Here is a 21243-nt window from a genome sequence, read left to right as displayed (position 1 = left end):
CTTTATCAGCTCCAGCTCCATGCGGGGACATGAGAGAAGCCTCCCACAAGGATGGTCAAAACATCAAAAAATCAGGGCGTCCCCTGGGCAACATCCTTGCAAATGGCCAGTTCTCTCACATGAGAAACGATTTGCAGTTTCTCAAGTTGCTCCTGTCAATAATAATAATAATAATAATAATAATAATAATAATAATAATGTAGGCCAATTCTCTCACATGAGAAGCAATTTGCAGTTTCTCAAGTTGCTCCTGTCAATAATAATAATAATAATAATAATAATAATAATAATAATGTAGGCCAATTCTCTCACACGAGAAGCAATTTGCAGTTTCTCAGGTCACTCCTGACATAATAATAATGATGATGATGATGATGATGATGATGATGATGATGATGATGATGATGATGATGATGATGCAATTATTACAAATGCAATTAAGGCCAAGATCGAAAAATCAGCTGACGACCCAAAATGCAGACTATGCAAGGAAACCGACGAAACCATTGATCATATCCTCAGCTGCTGTAAGAAAATTGCACAGACAGACTATAAACAGAGGCACAACTACGTGGCCCAAATGATTCATTGGAACTTATGCCTCAAGTACCACCTCCCAGCAGAAAAGAACTGGTGGGATCACAAACCTGCAAAAGTCTTGGAAAATGAGCACGCAAAGATACTGTGGGACTTCCGAATCCAGACTGACAAAGTTCTGGAACACAACACACCAGACATCACAGTTGTGGAAAAGAAAAAGGTTTGGATCATTGATGTCGCCATCCCAGGTGACAGTCGTATTGACAAAAAACAACAGGAAAAACTCAGTCACTATCAGGACCTCAAGATTGAACTTCAAAGACTCTGGCAGAAACCAGTGCAGGTGGTCCCAATGGTGATCATGCCAAAAAGTTTGGGTGCCATGCCAAAAGATCTCAGCCGGCATTTGGAAACAATAGACATTGACAAAATTACGATCTGCCAACTGCAAAAGGCCACCCGACTGGGATCTGCACGCATCATCCAAAAATACATCACACAGTCCTAGACACTTGGGAAGAGTTCGACTTGTGATTTTGTGAAACGAAATCCAGCATATCTATCTTGTTTGCTGTGTCATACAATAATAATAATAATAAATTTTATTTATATTCTGCTTTATCTCCCCGGAGAGACCCAGAATGGATTACAGAAACACATATAAGGCAAACATTCACTGCCTTTTACACAATGACATACTATACACAAAGATAAAGGTCTTCCCCTTTTTTTATCTCCGGCGTCTGGAGGCGATGCTCAACTCCATCCATGGGGAGGTTGTTCCATTTTTCCATGCTGACGAGCCTGTTATCTGTAGACATCTCTGACTGTGTAGCCAGCATTTTTTTCATATCTGCACATGGAACACTTTTACTTTCCCACTGAAGCAGTACCTATTGATCTACTCGCATCGCATGTTTTCAAACTGCTAGGAGCCCCCGGTGGCACAATGACTAAAGCCTTGTGCCAGTAGGACTGACTGGAACTCAGTGTTGACCTTTTTCAATCCTGTCCTCTGTTCAAAGCCTAGCAAAACATAGATGCAGGATATTCTGGGACTGACATGTCAAAAATTAACTTTTTCCAAGCTTTCTTTAAAAGGTAGGGTAGGCATGCCTTTGGGATGAAATGGAAACATTTTCAGGATAGTTCTTCCTGGGAATAGAGGTACAAGCTATCTATGTACAGGCAATCCCCAAGTTGTGAACAAGATTTTGAAAAACGTGGCTTGTGGAAACAAGGATTGGCGACAAAAGCTTGTGATTTGTATTGCAGGTAACATCTCAAAACAGAACTGGGGAAGAAACCAAACCATTTTGAAAAACCTGGCAACGGTAGCCTTGCTTGAAATGGTACAACGAGCCAAGAGTCCTCCTTCACCATCATTTTCCTTGTTTCTGAAGTTGCATAAACTGCAAAATGTGCAAATACCTTTACGAGGAAAGTGGTGAGACCAACAGGGAATAGATGTTCCAGCTTTAAAGCCACCTCATATTCCAAACATTAGATGTTTTTCCCTCCCTTAATGCTTCTCGCGTTGAGATTTGTCTTTTTGCCTGAGGACGCGGAGAAGCACAGCGATTCCCCAAGACTTTTGCTGGCACCCCGAGAGTTGACAGCTCTAGCTTGGAATCAGAACTTCACGTGCATGATTAATATTTAAATTTACATATATTCGAGTCCCTACAAAACTACTTAGTGCTTAAATCGCAGCAGCCGAGCAGCTCAAGTTGCAACATAGGAATTAGAACAAGATTAGATTTGATTAAAAGGAGATGAGGACAGGGGAGCTCAGCTGCTGACAGCAACCCTTTCGAAGGAAGGCTTGCTGTGAGTCTTCCGGGCTGTATGGCCATGTTCCAGAAGCATTCTCTCCTGATGTTTTGCCCACATCTATGGCAGGCATCTTCAGAGATTGTACGGTCACCTCACAACCTCTGAGGATGCCTACCATAGATGTGGGTGAAACGTCAGGAGAGAATGCTTCTGGAACATGGCCATACAGCCCGGAAAACTCACAGCAGCCCAGTGATTCCAGTCATAAAAGCCTTCGACAACATAGGAAAGGAAAGAAGGAATTTTTGGATTGATCAGAGCTTTGGAAAGTTATGTGGTTATTATAAGTCCCTACACCAAACACAACTGTTTAGCAGGAAATTAACCCTAGCTTTAACCTAGTCACCATTCTGGCTGGCTAATTGAGGAAGTCATAATCCTCCAAAAATAAATGTCCAAAATCGTCATGAACATAATGTCAGTAATAATAATAACAACAACAACAACTTGGGGCGGCTCACATGGGGCAAGGCCCAACAACACAATTAAAATGTAAATTACCGGTACATAAAAATGTAATTCACAGTGTAAACAGAATAAAACAACAACATTATAATCTATATATATAAAAGGGTAATGAAATTTCGGCCTAGGACAAAACAACAAAACTACACATCCCAGAAACACTAAACTTGGCAGCACAACCCCTCATCCATGCCTCTACGTTCATACAACAAAAGCTCCAGCTACTCCAGAAAACGGCCGGGCTTTGAGACTGCAAGGCTATTCACTGCTATTCCATCTGGCCAACAAAGGATTCCCATAAGCCACAGCAATGCGTGGCCGGGCAAAGCTAGTACTAAATAATATCAGTCAGCAACCAGACAACAGTTTAATTTCACCGCCCTGAGTCCCTTTGGGGAGATAAGACAATATATAAATAAAGTTGTTGTGCTTGTGCTTGTTGTTGTTGTTGTTACTGAACTACAGCAAATGTGAAACAGGTCAAAGCCACAGTTTGGAACATGGCTAGTTCAGACTCACACATCTCCCCTTCTTTAATTTTTGTATTTAAGTACAGTTTCAAATATGTGTTGTTGAAGGCTTTCATGGCCAGAATCACTAGGTTGCTGTGAGTTTTCCGGGCTGTATGGCTATGTTCCAGAAGCATTCTCTCCTGACGTTTTGCCCACATCTCTGGCAGGCATCCTCAGAGGCTGTGAGGTCTGTTGGAAACGAGGCAAGTGAGGTTTATATATCTGTGGAATGTCCAGGATGGGAGAAAGAACTCTTGTCTGTTGGAGTTATGCTGGAAGACCTAGGAAATGCCTAGAGAAGACGTATTAATTTATCACATGGAGGTAAATGAAAACTCCAGAAGTCTCCAAAGACTTTAATTTACAGTCATGTTCCTATTGGGAGCCTCAATGAAGCCACAATTGGTGGCATCTGGCACATCAAAAGTATCATCTTGGTGCTCATGAATGTACAGTCTTCTGTTTACGACAAAAGAGCCAGTCTTATATTTAGAATCAAAGTTCTCTTTAAGCGGAGCAACAATCTGAGTCATTTTGAATGTGTGTTATCTTTCAAGCGGATTAAAAAGCCTTTCAGCGTCGGCACAATGTGTCCAGAAAACACACATTTTGGGATGGTTGTTGTTGTTGAAGGCCACAGGGAAAAATGTGAGCAGTGGGTGGCTTGAAACCTAGACAATTGTGAAAGACGGCTAAGCACTTGTTTTGACAGCTTAAGCGATGCTGGAGGTGGCCTCTTGTGTGCTGTTTGATCCCACCTTTAGCAAGAAAACTTCCTTCGCCTTTGCAACAAGAATGGCCCTCCAATGGGTTCAATAAAAGAGTAAAGAAGGAACAGTGATGGAATCCTGGCGACCGCCAAAACAACAAAACTAAACACCCCACAGCCTCGAAAATTGACAACACAACCCATTATCCATGCCTCTAGGTTGATACAACAAAAAGAAAAGAAAAATAAAGTCCTAATTAGAGGGAGAGGAATAATTGTTTTTATCCAATTGCTGCCAGTTAGAAGGCTAAGCTCCACCCACTTGGTTTCCTAGCAACCCACTCATCCAGGGGACAGGCAGAGTTAGGCCTCACTTAGGCCTCTTCCACACCTCCTATAAAATACAAATTATCAGATTTTAACTGGATTAGATGGCAGTGTAGACTCAAGGCCCTTCCACACAGCTATATAACCCATTTATAATCTTATATTATCTGCTTTAACTGGATTATCTGGACTCCACACCTTTACCCTTTACCTTAACTACCACCAATTCCTCAATACTTTATTTCCCATACCACCATACTTCTCCACAGCAACGCGTGGCTGGGCACAGCTAGTATATCCTAAAGAGGCACGTATAAGCAAACTGGCACTCCAAGAAGAAGAAGAAATAACTTCTACTTGATATAGACATCTCATCTCAGGTTTTCATGGCTTTAATGCATCACTTGGTTACCTTTCGTGACTCACTCCGGGTTCTTGAGCGAGAGGCAGTTCTTCACCTTGGATGAAATATTATTGTGCAGCTAAACATTAGTTCTCTAGTCCTTTGTAGGTGACTGTACAGCCAGAAATGAGGTTCAAGGAGTATATCTGAAAGAGTATTTTAAACAACCACCAGTTGCATAACATTTTACAGAGACATGATACTGCACCGGGCTGTGGCGCAGGCTGGTGAGCAGCCTGCTGCAATAAATCACTCTGACCATGAGGTCATGACTTCGAGGCCAGCCCGTGGTGGGGTCAGTTAAAAAAATAAAAAATAGCCCCTGCTTATTGCTGACCTAGCAACCCGAAAGACAGTTGCATCTATCAAGTAGGAAATAAGGTACCACTTATAAAGTGGGGAGGCAAATTTAACTAATTTACGACGTTGGAATGAGGAAGCGCGGTCACAGTGGATGATGAAGCAGCTGCTCCCCCCTGTGGCCAGAATCGAACATCCCCTCAGGAGAAGGTTAAATTGCCTCTGTGTCTGTCTCTGTCTCGGTTCTATGTGTATATGGGCATTGAATGTTTGCCCTATATGTATATAATGTGATCCGCCCTGAGACCCCTTCGGGGTGAGAATATAAATAATAAAAATAAATAAATAATGACTAGCTTATAGTATATAGCGGAGTCCAACAACAACAACTTTATTTATATTCTGCTCTAACTCCCTGAGGGGACTCAGAGCTGATTTCAAAATACACAGATAGTTAAACATTCAATGTCTTTAATACATTGGAATAACATTGACATACAAATACACAGAATAAAGGTAAAGGCTTTCATCTCCAGATTTCTGGACACAGTTCTCAACTCTGGCCATGGGAAGGTGCTCTTATTCCATTTCCAAGCCGAGGAGCTGGTTGTGTTGCCGGCATGGCTGCATGGGCGCTTTTATTACCTTCCCACCGAAACGATGCCTATTGATCTACTCACATTTACATGTTTTCAAACTGCTAGGTTGGCAGGAGCTAGGGCTAACAGCAGGAGCTCACCCCAACCTGCAGCCTCGAACTGCCAGCCTTGAGGTCAGCAGATTCAACAGTTCAGCGGTTTAACCCATTGCACCATCACAATCCTATTAATTTCTTGCTGTTCACCATTTGGGTTCATCATTTGCCATCACTCAGATGTTGCTGTAACAGTTCCGTGCCAGTATATAAAATGATACATTTTAATATATTGGGTTTATGGTTCCCGTCCCCTTAATCAGGTCATGTAAGTGTTCTTTATTTCTATAATTGTATTTTTACTTTGCTTAATAATGTGTTATTATGTTGTTATGTAATGTTTGTGTTGTTTTTATGATTGGAAACCGCCCTGAGTCCTATCCGGGAGATAGGGCGGTATATAAATAAAGTTATTATTATTATTATTATTATTATTATTATTATTATTATTATTATTATTTTATGACACAGTAAACAAGATAGATATGCTGGATTTCATATCACAAAATCACAAGTCGAACACTTCCCAAGTGTCTAGGACTGTGTGATGTATTTTCGGATGATGCGCGCAGATCCCAGCAGGGTGGCCTTTTGCAGCTGGCAGATCGTAATTTTTTCAATGTCTACTGTTTCCAAATGCCGGCTGAAATCTTTTGGCACAGCACCCAATGTGCCCATCACCACCGGGACCACCTGCACTGGTTTCTGCCAGAGTCTTTGAAGTTCAATCTTAAGGTCCTGATAGCGGCTGAGTTTTTCCTGTTGTTTTTCGTATTATTATTATTATTATTATTATTATTATTATTATTATTATTATTATTATTATTATTATTATTAGGCACTGAACTATCTTTTGGGCAGGTCTGGAGCTAAAAAGGAGTCGTGCCTTTGTATCAGTGCAACTCAAGGATGTAAACAAGGTTATTGATATATGTAGACTTGCCCATTGGGTTCTGGAGAATTCATACTCTTGGCTTCTGGAAGAAGCAAGAGATAGTGAATTGGTTTATTGTATTGTATTGGTTTTATTAGGAGCCTCCGGTGGCTCAGTGTGTTAAAGCGCTGAGCTGCTGAACTTGCAGACTGAAAGGTCCCAGGTTCAAATCCGGAGAGCGGAGTGAGCACCCGCTGTTAGCTCCAGCTTCTGCCAACCTAGTACAGTAGAATCTCACTTATCCAACATAAACGGGACGGCAGAATGTTGGATAAGCGAATATGTTGGATAATAAGGAGGCATTAAGGAAAAGCCTAATAAACATCAAATTAGGTTATGATTTTACAAATTAAGCACCAAAACATCATGTTATACAACAAATTTGACAGAAAAAGTAGTTCAATACGCAGTAATGCTATGTAGTAATTACTGTATTTACGAATTTAGCACCAAAGTATCACGATGTATTGAAAACATTGACTACAAAAATGCGTTGGATAATCCAGAATGTTGGATAAGCGAATGTTGGATAAGTGAGACTCTACTGTAGTTCGAAAACATGCCAATGTGAGTAGATCGATAGGTACCACTCCAGCGGGAAGGTAACGGCATTCCATGCAGTCATGCCGGCCACATGACTTTGGAGGTGTCTACGGACAATGCCAGCTCTTCGGCTTAGAAATGGAGATGAGCACCAACCCCCAGAGTCGGACACGACTGGACTTAACAATATCTGAAAAATGTAAACCACGATAAAGGTTCAAACCATAGAACACAATATGTATATTAGAGCATCATATACATAATCATGCTAACAATAATACAAATAATAATACAACTGATAACCAAATTCTGTCAGCTGTAGTGGCATACAGTCATAACTTACAAAGATTTATAGACTGCAATCATCCAGATTTAAATGCTACACAGAGCAGTTTTCAATATAAAACATATATCAGACATATATCAACAAGACTCCAACTAAAGTTTGTTAGCGACACAGTATGTGTACATCCAGTCTCTCCAAATGCATGTAATATGCTGTAACACTCAATATATCAGTGTGCAAATCAATTGGCTCAAACTTGGCTTGGAGTCAAAACAAAATCAAAGTCTCTGTAGTCTTGGAGCAGTTCTGTAGGACTCCTCGGGATGTAAATGCAGTCAATAGGCTGTAGCTTCAGTTTGTTGACAATAAATGGTCAAATAGATGTTATTTTAGAGTAGCTGGCTGTGAGCCGAAGTAAGCTGTTTACATAAGCCGTTTACTACTGGTTCCTAGGTTTACTCCAGTTTCAGTTAACCCTTCATCTGGTAAGCGGCAATGTTTTGAATATCTGTATTGTTGGCTCAGCTTCAAGTTTTATGTTCGCAGTGTCTACGTGCTGATTGTGGATTCTATAGTGCGAGCTGGACTTAACGTCAGAGGAAACCTTTATCTTTACTTTACCTATTGGTTTTATTTTGAGCAGGTTATAAAGGTGGAGGAGGAGGAGTTTAGGCCCTTAGATATCAGGACCTAAACGGAAGGAAAGAGTAATTTCTTCTCTTAAAAACAGTATCAATTTGGTTATCTTTTGAAGACGCCATGTCCTGATGTAGATAGGTCAATCCATTTTGTTGATGAAGTTTGATGTGTCTTTTCCATCCTAGAATTCTGTATAATGAGAAAAGAAATCTTCTTCCCAAACCGCAGGGTTGTATTTCACAGCTGGAAGGTTTAAACCTATCAATGAATGCCATTAGTGATTAATTTATTTACTACGGGACTGAACCAAATTGTGAATTTTTAATCAGAATCCATCTCGTTGCAATTCTGGCGGTTCCCTATCGGAAGTGTCACGTTGGGAGCGAGGGCGAAGGAGTGGGAGGTTTGGGAAGAAGGATGTCCAAACACGCAATCGTTTGTCTGAGTTACTCATTTGAGAGAAACTATTACCTTCATTAAACATCTTTAAAATGTCACCTGTGGCAAATTATTGTAATTGTTACTTTAATCAGTTAAAAGGCAGGCAGTTAATCAACGAAAAGTATTGCTTTCAGAAGCAATCCATTCAAAGAGAACAGTCTTATTGATGACAATTTCTGCACGGATGTTGAGAGTGTCAAGGGTAAAGGTGATGCTAACATGACATTTTCTTATTTTCTTTTATTGAGCAAATTGTCAGTATCAGATAATATTCCCCCAGATATACATAATGTGTGTCTGTCACAGTAAGCATTGTTAAATAGTGTGGGAGTGGGATAGATCAGATGTGTGATTGAAACAGAATTCTGCTCTCTCTATATAATATATTTTATATTACTATGAGTAAAGGTAAAGGTTTCCCCTGACATAGTCCAGTCATGTCTGACTCTGGGGTGTGGTGCTCATCTCTATTTCTAAGCCGAAGAGCCAGCGTTGTCCGTAGACACCTCCAAGGTCATGTGGCCGGCATGACTGCATGGAGCACCGTTACCTTCCCGCCAGAACGGTACCTATTGATCTACTCACATTGGCATGTTTTCGAACTGCTAGGTTGGCAGGAGTTATATTACTATACATTGTATTAGCTGTGCCCGGCCATGCGTTGCTGTGGCATTGTCTGGTGGTGTCTGTATTTTATAGGCAGTTTGGAAGAGGCCTAAGTGAGGCCTAACTTTGCCTGTCCCCTGGGCTGAGTGGGTTGCTAGGAGACCAAGTGGGCGGAGCTTAGCCTTTTAACTGGCAGCAATTGGACAAAAACAATTATTCCTCTCCCTCTAATTAGTACTTTATTTTTCTTTTCTTTTTTGTTGTATCAACCTAGAGGCATGGATGAGGGGTTGTGCTGTCAATTTTCGAGGTTGGGGGGTGTTTAGTTTTGTTGTTTTGTGGGTCGCCAGGATTCCATCACTCTTTTAGATATATAGATTTAATATAATATTATATTATAGAGCATTCTGTGCTATACAATATATTATTTTAGTTTATATTAGGTTAACTTATTGGTCAAGCTTCTTTTGCTTAGATGCCTCAAGCTTGGAGTAGCATAGTATAACTCTGGAGGACCTAGGCCTCCATTGTGACTTTATAGTCAACTTCTACTGGAAGTTCCACCAAAAGTTGACCATAGGATTGCACTGAAGGTCTAGAGCAGTAGTTCCCAATCTTTTTTTTGACCAGGGACCACTTTGACCAGGGACCACTCTCCAACATTAGTACCAAAAGGGGTTACGAATCAGCTTTTGGTCAACTTTAGATTCGGTTTGTTTCTTTGGGGGGCTGATTCAGAAAATAGCATTGGATACACCACATTAGCCCTAGTTTCTGATACAGAGCATATGCCATCCAGTAGTCACCATCTGCTCACCTACAGGAAACCATATTTAATGATCTAGAGCTGATGTGGTCTATCCAATGCAATTTTCTGAATTGGCACCCACATAACCCTAAGAAGAGGCCTAAAAATGAAGACACTAAGAATTTTTTTTTGTTTGGGCTGTGTTATTATCTGTAGTAGTAGCGGTGAGGCAGTGGACCATATTTTAGTTCTTGCGGACCACGGGTGGTCCATGGACAACAGATTGGGAACCACTGGTTTGGAGAGATCGCTCCAGTAGGAATTTTCTAGGTCATCCAGTGCTCTTCTATGCCTTTATTTAGCCAAAAGCCAAAGGCATTCTTCATTTCAGATAAGAAAATAATATTATGCAATGTGTCTTATATAGGATATTGTATTATATTAGGTAAGGTAAAGGTTTTCCCCTGACGTTAAGTCCAGTCGTGTCCGACTCTGAGGGTTGGTGCTCATCTCCATTTCTAAACCAAAGAGCCGGCATTGTCCGTAGACACCTCCAAGGTCATGTGGCTGGCATGACTGCATGGAGCACCGTTACCTTCCTGCCAGAGCGGTACCTATTGATCTACTCACATTTGCATGCTTTCGAACTGCTAGGTTGGCAGAAGCTGGAGCTAACAGTGGGCGCTCACTCCGCTCCCCGGATTTGAACCTGTGACTTTTCAGTCTGTAAGTTCAGCAGCTCAGCACTTTAATACATTATATTATAATGTATTATATTATATTATATTATATTATAGCCTACCACAGTGGTTCTCGACTTGTGGGTCCCCAGATGTTTTGGCCTTCAACTCCCAGAAATCCTAACAACTGGTAAATTGGCTGGGATTTCTGGGAATTGTAGGCCAAAACACCTGGGGATCCACAGATTGAGAACAACTGCGGTAGGCTATAATATAATATAATATAATATAATATAATATAATATAATATCCTTATGCAATGGATCTGTTACAAGAACACTAGCCTACCATATATTATTATCATGGCCAGAATTGTATGAATGACATATAAAGAGAAATGCAAATTAAACCTGTGAATGTCCCTTTTTTGGTTAATCACCTTGGAAGCATCTAGAACCTCCATCTTTATTGAACCCTTGAAGCAAGCCATCCGTGGAGGATGCCTGGAAGGTCCATAAGCTTTAACCATCCAATTGTAGAAATGCAACTATGCTGATGGACGATCATCTCCACTCCATCCATTGAATGGCTATTGGAGTCTCCTAGGCATGAAAAGATTGAGGATGCACCAAAGGATAGCAGGAAAGGTCACTATTACTCCTGCCTTAAGCTTGTCTCTGAAGGATCCCCTGAGTAGTATTGTAACAGTCAACAGAGCTTTTTCATTATTTGGGGGAAAGGAAAAATTGCCACAGCTGTGAGATCCCTGACAAGGAGAATATAGCTGGTAAGTGACATGAGCTGCCCAAATTTCAGAAACAGCCTGATAAAATGTCTGAAGCACAGCAGTTACGAAATTTGTCCCAATCTTCTTTGTGTGTGAGTAGGTTAGAGGAATACGGGAAGTCGGGGCATTAGAAGGGTAATGAGTACCTAGCAGTGTGACAGATTTCTTTCCCTGTATGTGACTGAAGAGCAAGAGGAAATGGAAAGACTTGCAGTGTAAGTGAGCACAATTTGGGAGATGGGAAAATATGCTTACTGCCGGGTATTTCTACATTTCTTGGCACGTGGGAGATTTTGTGAGCACGCTAGTGGAAGCTATTTCAAATCTATCTGTCTATCTATCGATGGATCGATCTATCTAATCCAACCAACCATCCCTCACTCCCAAATTTCCAACATTTCTTTTGCATTCCTACATGACCTAAAGGAGTTTTTGTTGTTTCCTTTCCATGCAGGCCTTCTAAACCTGGAGAGATTGCTCCGTCAGTTCCTTATCTCTAAGGAAACCCTCTCGGTCCGGATGTTGGATGACAGCCGGGACCCGACACCGTTGTTAAAGGAGATCAGGGATGATAAGACGGCCACCATTATCGTCCACGCCAACGCTTCAATGTCCCACATCATCCTCAACAAGGTAAGTGGTGGACGAATTCCATTACCTGAGTCTATCAAGTTTGAGATGGAGTATCTATGTTAAGAGTTTCAATTGGTTTTGCTACAATTGAACCTGAGTGGCAAATAATTTAATAACAAAGCATATCTTCTTGCAATTTGCAATGAACTTAGAAGCATCATGACCTCTAGATTTATTTTATTTATTTATTTTCAGTATTTAAATTCCGCCCTTCTCACCCCGAAGGGGACTCAGGGCGGATTACAATGAACACATATATAGCAAACATTCAATGCCAACAGACAAACAACCTACATTAGACAGACTCAGAGGCATTTTTAACATTTTTCCAGCTTCACGATTCCGGCCACAGGGGGAGCTGTTGCTTCACCGTCCAGTAGTGGCTGTACTTCCTCATTCCTTTCCTTGTGTTTTGCTGGCAGTTTTATGGTGTTGTAAATTAGCCTCCCGCATAAAGCGTCCCTAAATTTCCCTAATTGACAGGTGCAACTGTCTTTCGGGGCTGCATAGGTCAACAGCAAGCGGGGCTATTAATGGTCGGAGGCTTAACCCAACCCGGGCTTCGAACTCATGACCTCTCGGTCAGTAGTGATTTATAGCAGCTGGTTACTAGCCAGCTGCGACACAGCCCGGCCCCTAGATATGGGCAGTGGCGTGGCAACCTAAATTTAAAAACTTGTGAAATGAAACACAACTTCTTCCCATTTTTATGAACTGATACAAGATTGGGTCAATGGCTAGGCTACCTACTTCAGTACATTTTTTTCAAATGTCTGGTAGACCTATTGGCTTTGGTATCCAAAATATCTGGGAAGGAGCAGGAAAGAAAGTCCCATCAGCCCTAGCCAACAGAGCAGGTATGAAGACTGATGGAAACTTCAATCTGATAATGCTAATAGGGCACACGTTTCCCACTGCTGGTCAAAAGAGACAATTTGTACACACTTCCATGACTTTCTATCTAGATAAATAGTTCTGCTCTCAACCTCTGAGGATGCCTGCCATAAATGTGGGTGAAACATCAGGAGAGAATACTTCTAGAACATGGCCATACAGCCCGGAAAACATACAACAACCCTGTGATCCCGGCTATGAAAGCCTTCGACAACACAGTTCTGCTGTCAGTTGTTGGGACCTATTTCTTTGTTAGAATGGATTCTTCCAAAATGTTGCTTGAGTTTTCTTGTTCTAAGTTTGTAGCCCATGTTTGTGTTTTCCCTTTTTTTTCCTTTAGTGTTTTAACAGCCTTTTTCAAAAGTTGATCATTCCCCTTCCCACTCCTACTCCTTTCCCTAAGGTTTGCTATGTGAGTTGGAACAATGCATCCCCTTTGGCTCTAAAATTTTGGCAATGCTCCCAATCACTCCATTAGACAAGGAAACAATATTAACAATTTATAAACAGCCGCTTCGATCCGCAGCTTCATCAACACACACTGGTGAGCTCAGACGCGCAGTTTAGCAAGCGTATGATTGTTTTCTGGTGGTAGTTGGTTCGTGTACACTGAGCTTGAAGGGACCGAGCTCTCTAAACTGCATAATGTGTTTGTGTTCAGAGTCCAGAAACATTGCAGAAGAAATGTCAGGGTACCGAGGGCTTGAATCCAAAACAGAGTTTCCTGCCTGTAACTGATTATGGTAAAATCTCAGGCTCCAAGGGTGTAAGAGGACTAAAACATATAATAAAATATCCGGGAGAACTGGGGGAAAAAAGGTTCACAATGCTTTGAAAAGACTATAATGTAGGCAGCAAGCCATACAGTTTGAGGAAGATGTTCTCAGATGGGTTGCTATCCCTGAAAGGTTCTTCTCCGTCTTCTCTGAGGAAAGTGTCCTCCAAATGGGTTGCCATCATTGAAAGTTTCCTCTCTATCTTCCCTGAGGAAGATTTTCTCCAGATAGGTTGCCACCACTGAAAGGTTCCTTGCCATCTTCTCTGAGGAAGGTGTTATCCAGATAGGTTGCCATTACTGAAAGGTTCCTCTCCGTCTTCTCTGAGGAAGGTGTTCTCCAGATAGGTTGCCATCACTGAAAGGTTCCTCTCCATCTTCTCTGAGGAAGATGTTCTCCAGATGGGTGCCATCACTGAAAGATTCCTTGCCATATTCTCTGAGGAAGGTGTTCTCCAGATGGGTTGCCACCACTGAAAGGTTCCTCTCCGTCTTCTCTGAGGAAGGTGTTCTCCAGATAGGTTGCCATCACTGAAAGGTTCCTTGCCATCTTCTCTGAGGAAGGTGTTCTCCAGATGGGTTGCCATCACTGAAAGGTTCCTCTCCATCTTCTCTGAGGAAGATGTTCTCCAGATGGGTGCCATCACTGAAAGATTCCTTGCCATATTCTCTGAGGAAGGTGTTCTCCAGATGGGTTGCCACCACTGAAAGGTTCCTCTCCATCTTCTCTGAGGAAGGTGTTCTCCAGATAGGTTGCCATCACTGAAAGGTTCCTTGCCATCTTCTCTGAGGAAGGTGTTCTCCAGATAGGTTGCCACCACTGAAAGGTTCCTTGCCATCTTCTCTGAGGAAGGTGTTCTCCAGATAGGTTGCCATCACTGAAAGGTTCCTCTCCGTCTTCTCTGAGGAAGGTATTCTCCAGATAGGTTGCCATCACTGAAAGGTTCCTCTCCGTCTTCTCTGAGGAAGGTATTCTCCAGATAGGTTGCCACCACTGAAAGGTTCCTCTCTGTCTTCTCTGAGGAAGGTATTCTCCAGATAGGTTGCCATCACTGAAAGGTTCCTCTCCGTCTTCTCTGAGGAAGGTATTCTCCAGATAGGTTGCCACCACTGAAAGGTTCCTCTCTGTCTTCTCTGAGGAAGGTATTCTCCAGATAGGTTGCCACCACTGAAAGGTTCCTCTCCGTCTTCTCTGAGGAAGGTGTTCTCCAGATAGGTTGCCATCACTGAAAGGTTCCTCTCCGTCTTCTCTGAGGAAGGTATTCTCCAGATAGGTTGCCATCACTGAAAGGTTCCTCTCCATCTTCTCTGAGGAAGATGTTCTCCAGATGGGTGCCATCACTGAAAGATTCCTTGCCATATTCTCTGAGGAAGGTGTTCTCCAGATGGGTTGCCACCACTGAAAGGTTCCTCTCCATCTTCTCTGAGGAAGGTGTTCTCCAGATAGGTTGCCATCACTGAAAGGTTCCTTGCCATCTTCTCTGAGGAAGGTGTTCTCCAGATAGGTTGCCACCACTGAAAGGTTCCTCTCTGTCTTCTCTGAGGAAGGTGTTCTCCAGATAGGTTGCCATCACTGAAAGGTTCCTCTCCGTCTTCTCTGAGGAAGGTATTCTCCAGATAGGTTGCCACCACTGAAAGGTTCCTCTCTGTCTTCTCTGAGGAAGGTGTTCTCCAGATAGGTTGCCATCACTGAAAGGTTCCTCTCCGTCTTCTCTGAGGAAGGTATTCTCCAGATAGGTTGCCATCACTGAAAGGTTCCTCTCCGTCTTCTCTGAGGAAGGTATTCTCCAGATAGGTTGCCATCACTGAAAAGTTCCTCTCTGTCTTCCCTGAGGAAGATGTTCTCCAGATGAGTTGACACCACTGAAAGGTTCCTCAACATCTTTAAACTTACTCACCCAAGGACGCGCAGGACTCACATCAACACAATTACCATAAACAGCTTGCATTCTCGGATGAATCTCCTTTGCGGTGACACCTTCTGCTATCAAGAATTCAATGACTGCATGTTGCTTAAATCATATTGACCGACTGTCTGTGCAGGGTTCCATACTTCGCACTTTAACAACACAACCGTCCAATGCTAAGGCTTCCCCGTCTGTGCAGGGTTCCATACTTCGCACTTTAACAACACAACCGTTCGATGCTAAGGCTTCCCCATCTGCACAGGGTTCCATACTTCGCACTTTAACAACACAATCGTCCAATGCTAAGGCTTCCTGCCAAATGGAACTATAGAGGAGAGTCTACTGAACAAGCCAGTACCTGACGCATACCAATACTGCCAATCTGTTGAGGAGTTACGAAGGTGGAGGCATTACTTTTCATTCAACCCTCGTACAATAAACTATTTGATGATGATGGTGATGATAAACTAACCAAGCTGTTGGGGCTGGTGCTTGTGATTGCATTATGGAGGAATTGTCCTTTCTTTCCATCTGACAGAAGTGTTGCAACTGCCTCTTCTTTGATACTGAAGGGGAAAGTTCTCCCAGAAAACTCAATGCCTTGCTATGACCTCTCTTGTGATGTAGATTAATGATTGCATTCTCCGCCGAGCATGGAGACGAAGAGTGCAGTTTGGGGAATATTTTTACAAAGGAGAAGGAGATGTATCCATATTTAGAAACTCCCCGCTGCCCTGGCTCGTACAGTTCAGCCGTGGCAGGATTTTGTATTCATGCAAAGCCGTTCCCATGATTAGTCCTTGCAGGTAGAGATGTGTTTGCCTTCTGTCCGCAGACTAAGGTCAAAAACAAGTTGCTAATAGAGTCCGCCCGATTCTCGGAGAGATCAAAGAGATCCGTTGCCACTTAATGCATCTCATCAGCTCAGCACTGTATCATTTTAATTGTGTGTCTGCCAAGCGGCTATGGTGTGTGTGTCCAACCAAAATACAACTTTTCTTTTTGACCTTCAACGTTGGATAAAAAAAAATGCAACTGAATCCAACCTGTTGTGTTTTATAAGGAAAAGCAATGCCAAGATATGGTCTTTCTCTCTGTGTGTGCTGAGTTAATAAAGGATTTGAATGAATTCTCTCAGTACAGAGGGCTATCCCTCCAGCCTGTTGCCATAGAAATCTTGCACAGCTACAGAGCTGGCCGCTTCCTTTGGACACCCTCCTCTTCTTGCTGGCTTCCTTTCTCTGGGGTATTCTCCCGCCGTGACTGACATAAAGATGTCAAGGATTGAAAAGGCTGCCTTTTAAAAAATAATAATGTTTTCTTAAGCGCCTCGTTTTGAATACAGCTTAATGTGACCCATTTAAATAGAGCAATGCGTAGGTAAGGGGAGGAAAAACATACACACTCACCAATACTTGGCATTGTGTTTTATCTGTTCTCTAAATTTCAGCGCTGGCGTTTTTACAGAACTTTCTCGGGAAGGGCAAACTTGGCAAAGATGGAGCACAATCATCATAAAAGAGATACTTGTATGTTCCAGGGTTTGCAGAATGGGAAGTGAGTGCTAAATACCTTAGGCCAGGGTTTAACTCAGAGCCAAAGATCAGTCTTGGGAGCTGTGAAGCTATTCTAAACAAGAGGCATGCCATAAGCATCTGCTGACAGGCTTCCTCTTTTGTATCTGAGTTTTGATTCTTGGGAAGGTTTGAAGCATATCATGCTTTTGACTCATAAGCTGGACTTACACTGCCAAATAATACAGTTTGAAGTACGAGTGTTGAATGAAAAGTAATGTCTCCACCTTCGTAACTCCTCAACAGATGGCAGTACTGGTATGTGGCCTGTATCAGAGGCAAGTTTCATCCTGACAGCCCTAAAGACGACAGAGAAATGAGCCTCTAAAGTTTCCCCATGGACACCAATGGACCGAATCTTACCTGCACAAAAACGGACCACCACCCCCCTCCCGATTTCAGGAATTTCCTGGTAAACAGAATGGCGGGGGAGCCAAAAATGGCACCGATTTTTACCAAGTTGCACACCTCTATTTGGTAGTGTAGATCCGCTACAGAATCATAGTAACACATAGTTGGAAGAGACCACAAGGTCATCAAACCCAAGCCCATTCTACCATGCAGAAATCACAATCAATGTTGTGGTTCAGTCTGATGATGAAGGGGGATTTGGGTTTATGCAGGTTGACCAAGAAAATATTGAAGGCTCTGAATTGTCAGAGAGGCCGCAGACTAGCAGGGAAGCTGAAGTTAGTGATAAGGGTGACCTTTCACAAGATTTAGAACATCAACAAAGTCCAGGTGGCTCTGGCAGTGAGTCAGAGGAGTCTTCCTTAGATAGAGACACAAGGCTAAGGTTAAGAGTTCATTGTCCCAGGTGTTCTGTGAGAATAGCTAGCAAACGTGTGGGAACCCAAGGTCAGAGGAATGGTTTCTTAGCTTTTAAGCATGATTAAATAGGGAGAAACAGGGAAAGATTTCAGACAAAACAACGTTGATTTTGGAAGCTTAATTCCTGCCTTGTCTCTGCTTATGGAAAAAGGTTCTTGCTTTTGTTCCTGCCTAGATTCTGTATTTGGATTGTATTTTGGAGTTCACGCTACCTTGTTTTTCAGGACTGATTTGTTATATTAGACTTTGAACTATTTTCTACAGAGACTTTGAACTATATTCTGCAGATTGCCTTTGCAATTGGATTACTGCTTTCTTTACTGCTTTTTATTAAGATTTTATGATCTTTTATCAATAAACTAAAAAAAAACCAAGTCTGCTGTGGTGGAGTGTGTGTTAAGAGCAAGGTGAACCAGTGCTGAGGTACAAGAATCAAAAAGCTTAATATACCACCAAAAGGACCATGAAAGCATGCCACCTTCTCTGAGAAAGATAGTCAATTCATTGAAAAAGTTTCTGTCCAATTTAGAATCTTCATCTAGAAATGTGTTATATGGAAACAGGGCTCAGAAGGTGACCTTAGGCTCTGTGCAGTTAAGTCTGTTTAATTTGCAATCCATCATGGAAGTATTTATTTATTTATTTATTTACAGTATTTATATTCCGCCCTTCTTTCTCACCCTGAAGGGGACTCAGGGCGGATTACAATGAACACATATATGGCAAACATTCAATGCCAACAGACAAACAACATACATTAGACAGACGCAGAGGCATTTTTAACATTTTTCCAGCTTCACGATTCCGACCACAGGGGGAGCTGTTGCTTCACCATCCAGAAGTGGCTGTACTTCCTCATTCCTTTCTTCGTGTTTTGCTGGCAGTTTTATGGTGTTGTAAATTAGCCTCCCGCATAAAGCGTCCCTAAATTTCCCTAATTGACAGGTGCAACTGTCTTTCGGGGCTGCATAGGTCAACAGCAAGCCGGGGCTATTAATGGTCGGAGGCCTAACCCGACCCGGGCTTCGAACTCATGACCTCTCGGTTAGTAGTGATTTATAGCAGCTGGTTACTAGCCAGCTGCGCCACAACCCGGCCCAGTTTTGAACATGGCAAATTTCTCCTCTGATTCATTCTGCCTATTCAGTGCTCAAACTGCACAAGAAAGCTTGGCCTATTTATTATCCTACCAGGATATCTTCTCAAACAGAAGAAACATTGCCCTTCCCCCCCCCCCCCCACCTTTCAGCCCTTGCCTTCTCTGTAGGAAATAGACTTCAATACTTCTCAAACAAAACTTTGTCAGTGGTCTCTTTCCACTCCTTCTATATCTCTAGATTCCTTTTTTTTAAAGCTCCATCCTCCTTGCTCCTACGAGGTGAAAAATTTCAGCACTCAGATCCATCAAGATGCAAAGAGCTCTTCCAGCTTGGTAGATGAGTGAGTCAAGGGAGCCTGCCTTTCCCCGCATCCTCCTGTGCAAAGTCAAAAGCTTGTTCATGCCCCGAGCAAGAGGCCTTCTAGCAATGGCGTAGCATCAGTCAGGCCTCCTTCCTTGTCTCTTGTTGTTGCTCTTCCCAACTCTGCTTCACTTCCAAAACAAGAAGTTTAGGAAGTTGCTTTATACCACGTTGTACTATGGATCCCGTATAGTATAGAATGATTGACAGCAATACCCTTAGCCTCAAGCAGAAGTCTTTCCTGACTTTCTAACTAGAGAAGCCCATCCAACCTATGTCATTATGCGATGATTCCTTCTCTTGCAATGCTGGCTGTGTGTCCACTCTCCCTGTCTATCTCATTGCATAATGGGATGTGAGACCAAATGTGTCTACTAAGGATGCCAGCCCCTTTCTGCATTTCTCTGCACATCCAAATAACTTTTTGTGTATCTGAGGGATGTTAAGCTTCCCTTTACTCCTACGAAGGTTGAATGAAAAGTAATGCCTCCGCCTTCGTAACTCCTCAATTGAGAGGAGTCCTGGTATACAAACCAGAATTTATTAACTAGACTTAAATTTTAAAACTACCGTTCAGGAATTATGCATAATGTAAATTCGCATATGTACAATATTTTTTAAAAACTTCTATCAGGAATGCTTTACACAAGGAAATTCAAAAAACAGCTCTCTTTCGGATTGAATGATGAGGCTTAGTAAATTTACACCATTTTTAAGTAAAAAGAATGAAAAGGGTTATTAGCCATCAGTCATTATACACTTTTTAAGAATATTACATGTTCTAAATATGCAGAAAATGGACAAATTGTTCCAGAATTGGCTCAATTGTAAGTGATGAGTGTACCCAGGATTTATTAATTGTTTTACTGGGGAAGCCAAAGCTGCCCACAAAGAGAAAAAAATATATCCCCAAACCACAATGCGAAATCACCACAAAAACATTCCAGTTACAATAATAGCAGTTAGAAATGTTACATGGAGAGTGATGCTTTTAGACAAATCCATAAATGAAATAGGAAGCTGAGGTGCAGGTTTGCTGGCATTCTAGACTGTGGGAAGCATTGTAAAGCTTTTGTGTATTTGTTTGTTTGTCTTGCATGCGAAAGACCTATGGTCTAAGCATTAAATAAATTTGGATTTGGATAGGAGTCCTGGTATGCGGCAGGTCCCGGCTTGTTCAGTAGGCTCTCCTCTACAGTTCCTTTTGGTGGGAAGCCTTAGCATTGAACTGTTGTGTTGTTAAAGTGCAAAGTATGGAACTCTGCAACTTTTTTATAATTTTTATTTTTATTTACATACAGTAGAGTCTCACTTATCCAACATAAACGGGCCGGAAGAATGTTGGATAAGCGAATATATTGGATAATAAGGAGGCATTAAGGAAAAACCTATTAAATATCAAATTAGGTTATGATTTTACAAATTAAGCACCAAGGCATCATGTTATACAACAAATTTGACAGAAAAAGTAGTTCAACATGCAGTAATGCTATGTAGTAATTACTGTATTTATGAATTTAGCACCAAAATATCATGATGTATTGAAAACATTGACTACAAAAATGCGTTGGATAATCCAGAACGTTGGATAAGTGAGTGTTGGATAAGGGAGACTCTACTGTAATAATAATAATAATAATAATAATAATAATAATAATAATAATAATAATGATGATGATGACAGGAAAATAAATGTACCATATATTCTTGAGTATAAGC

The 21243-nt window shown here is 41.8% G+C and overlaps 1 protein-coding gene across 5 annotated transcripts in view; it reads left to right on the top strand.

Annotated features, from left to right (window-relative positions):
- grik4 (glutamate ionotropic receptor kainate type subunit 4) overlaps window positions 1-21243 on the top strand; it is a 611856-nt gene that overhangs the window by 415941 nt on the left and 174672 nt on the right. For all 5 annotated transcript variants that reach the window (XM_062961032.1, XM_003222804.4, XM_062961034.1 and 2 more), the window contains one exon: window positions 11905-12083. In XM_062961032.1, the coding sequence (XP_062817102.1) occupies window positions 11905-12083 (179 nt within the window). The remainder of the gene's footprint in view (window positions 1-11904; window positions 12084-21243) is intronic.

The sequence above is a fragment of the Anolis carolinensis genome, unplaced genomic scaffold (assembly GCF_035594765.1).
Source record: "Anolis carolinensis isolate JA03-04 unplaced genomic scaffold, rAnoCar3.1.pri scaffold_8, whole genome shotgun sequence".
NCBI lineage: Eukaryota > Metazoa > Chordata > Lepidosauria > Squamata > Dactyloidae > Anolis > Anolis carolinensis.
This window is presented reverse-complemented; position numbering and strand designations above follow the sequence as displayed.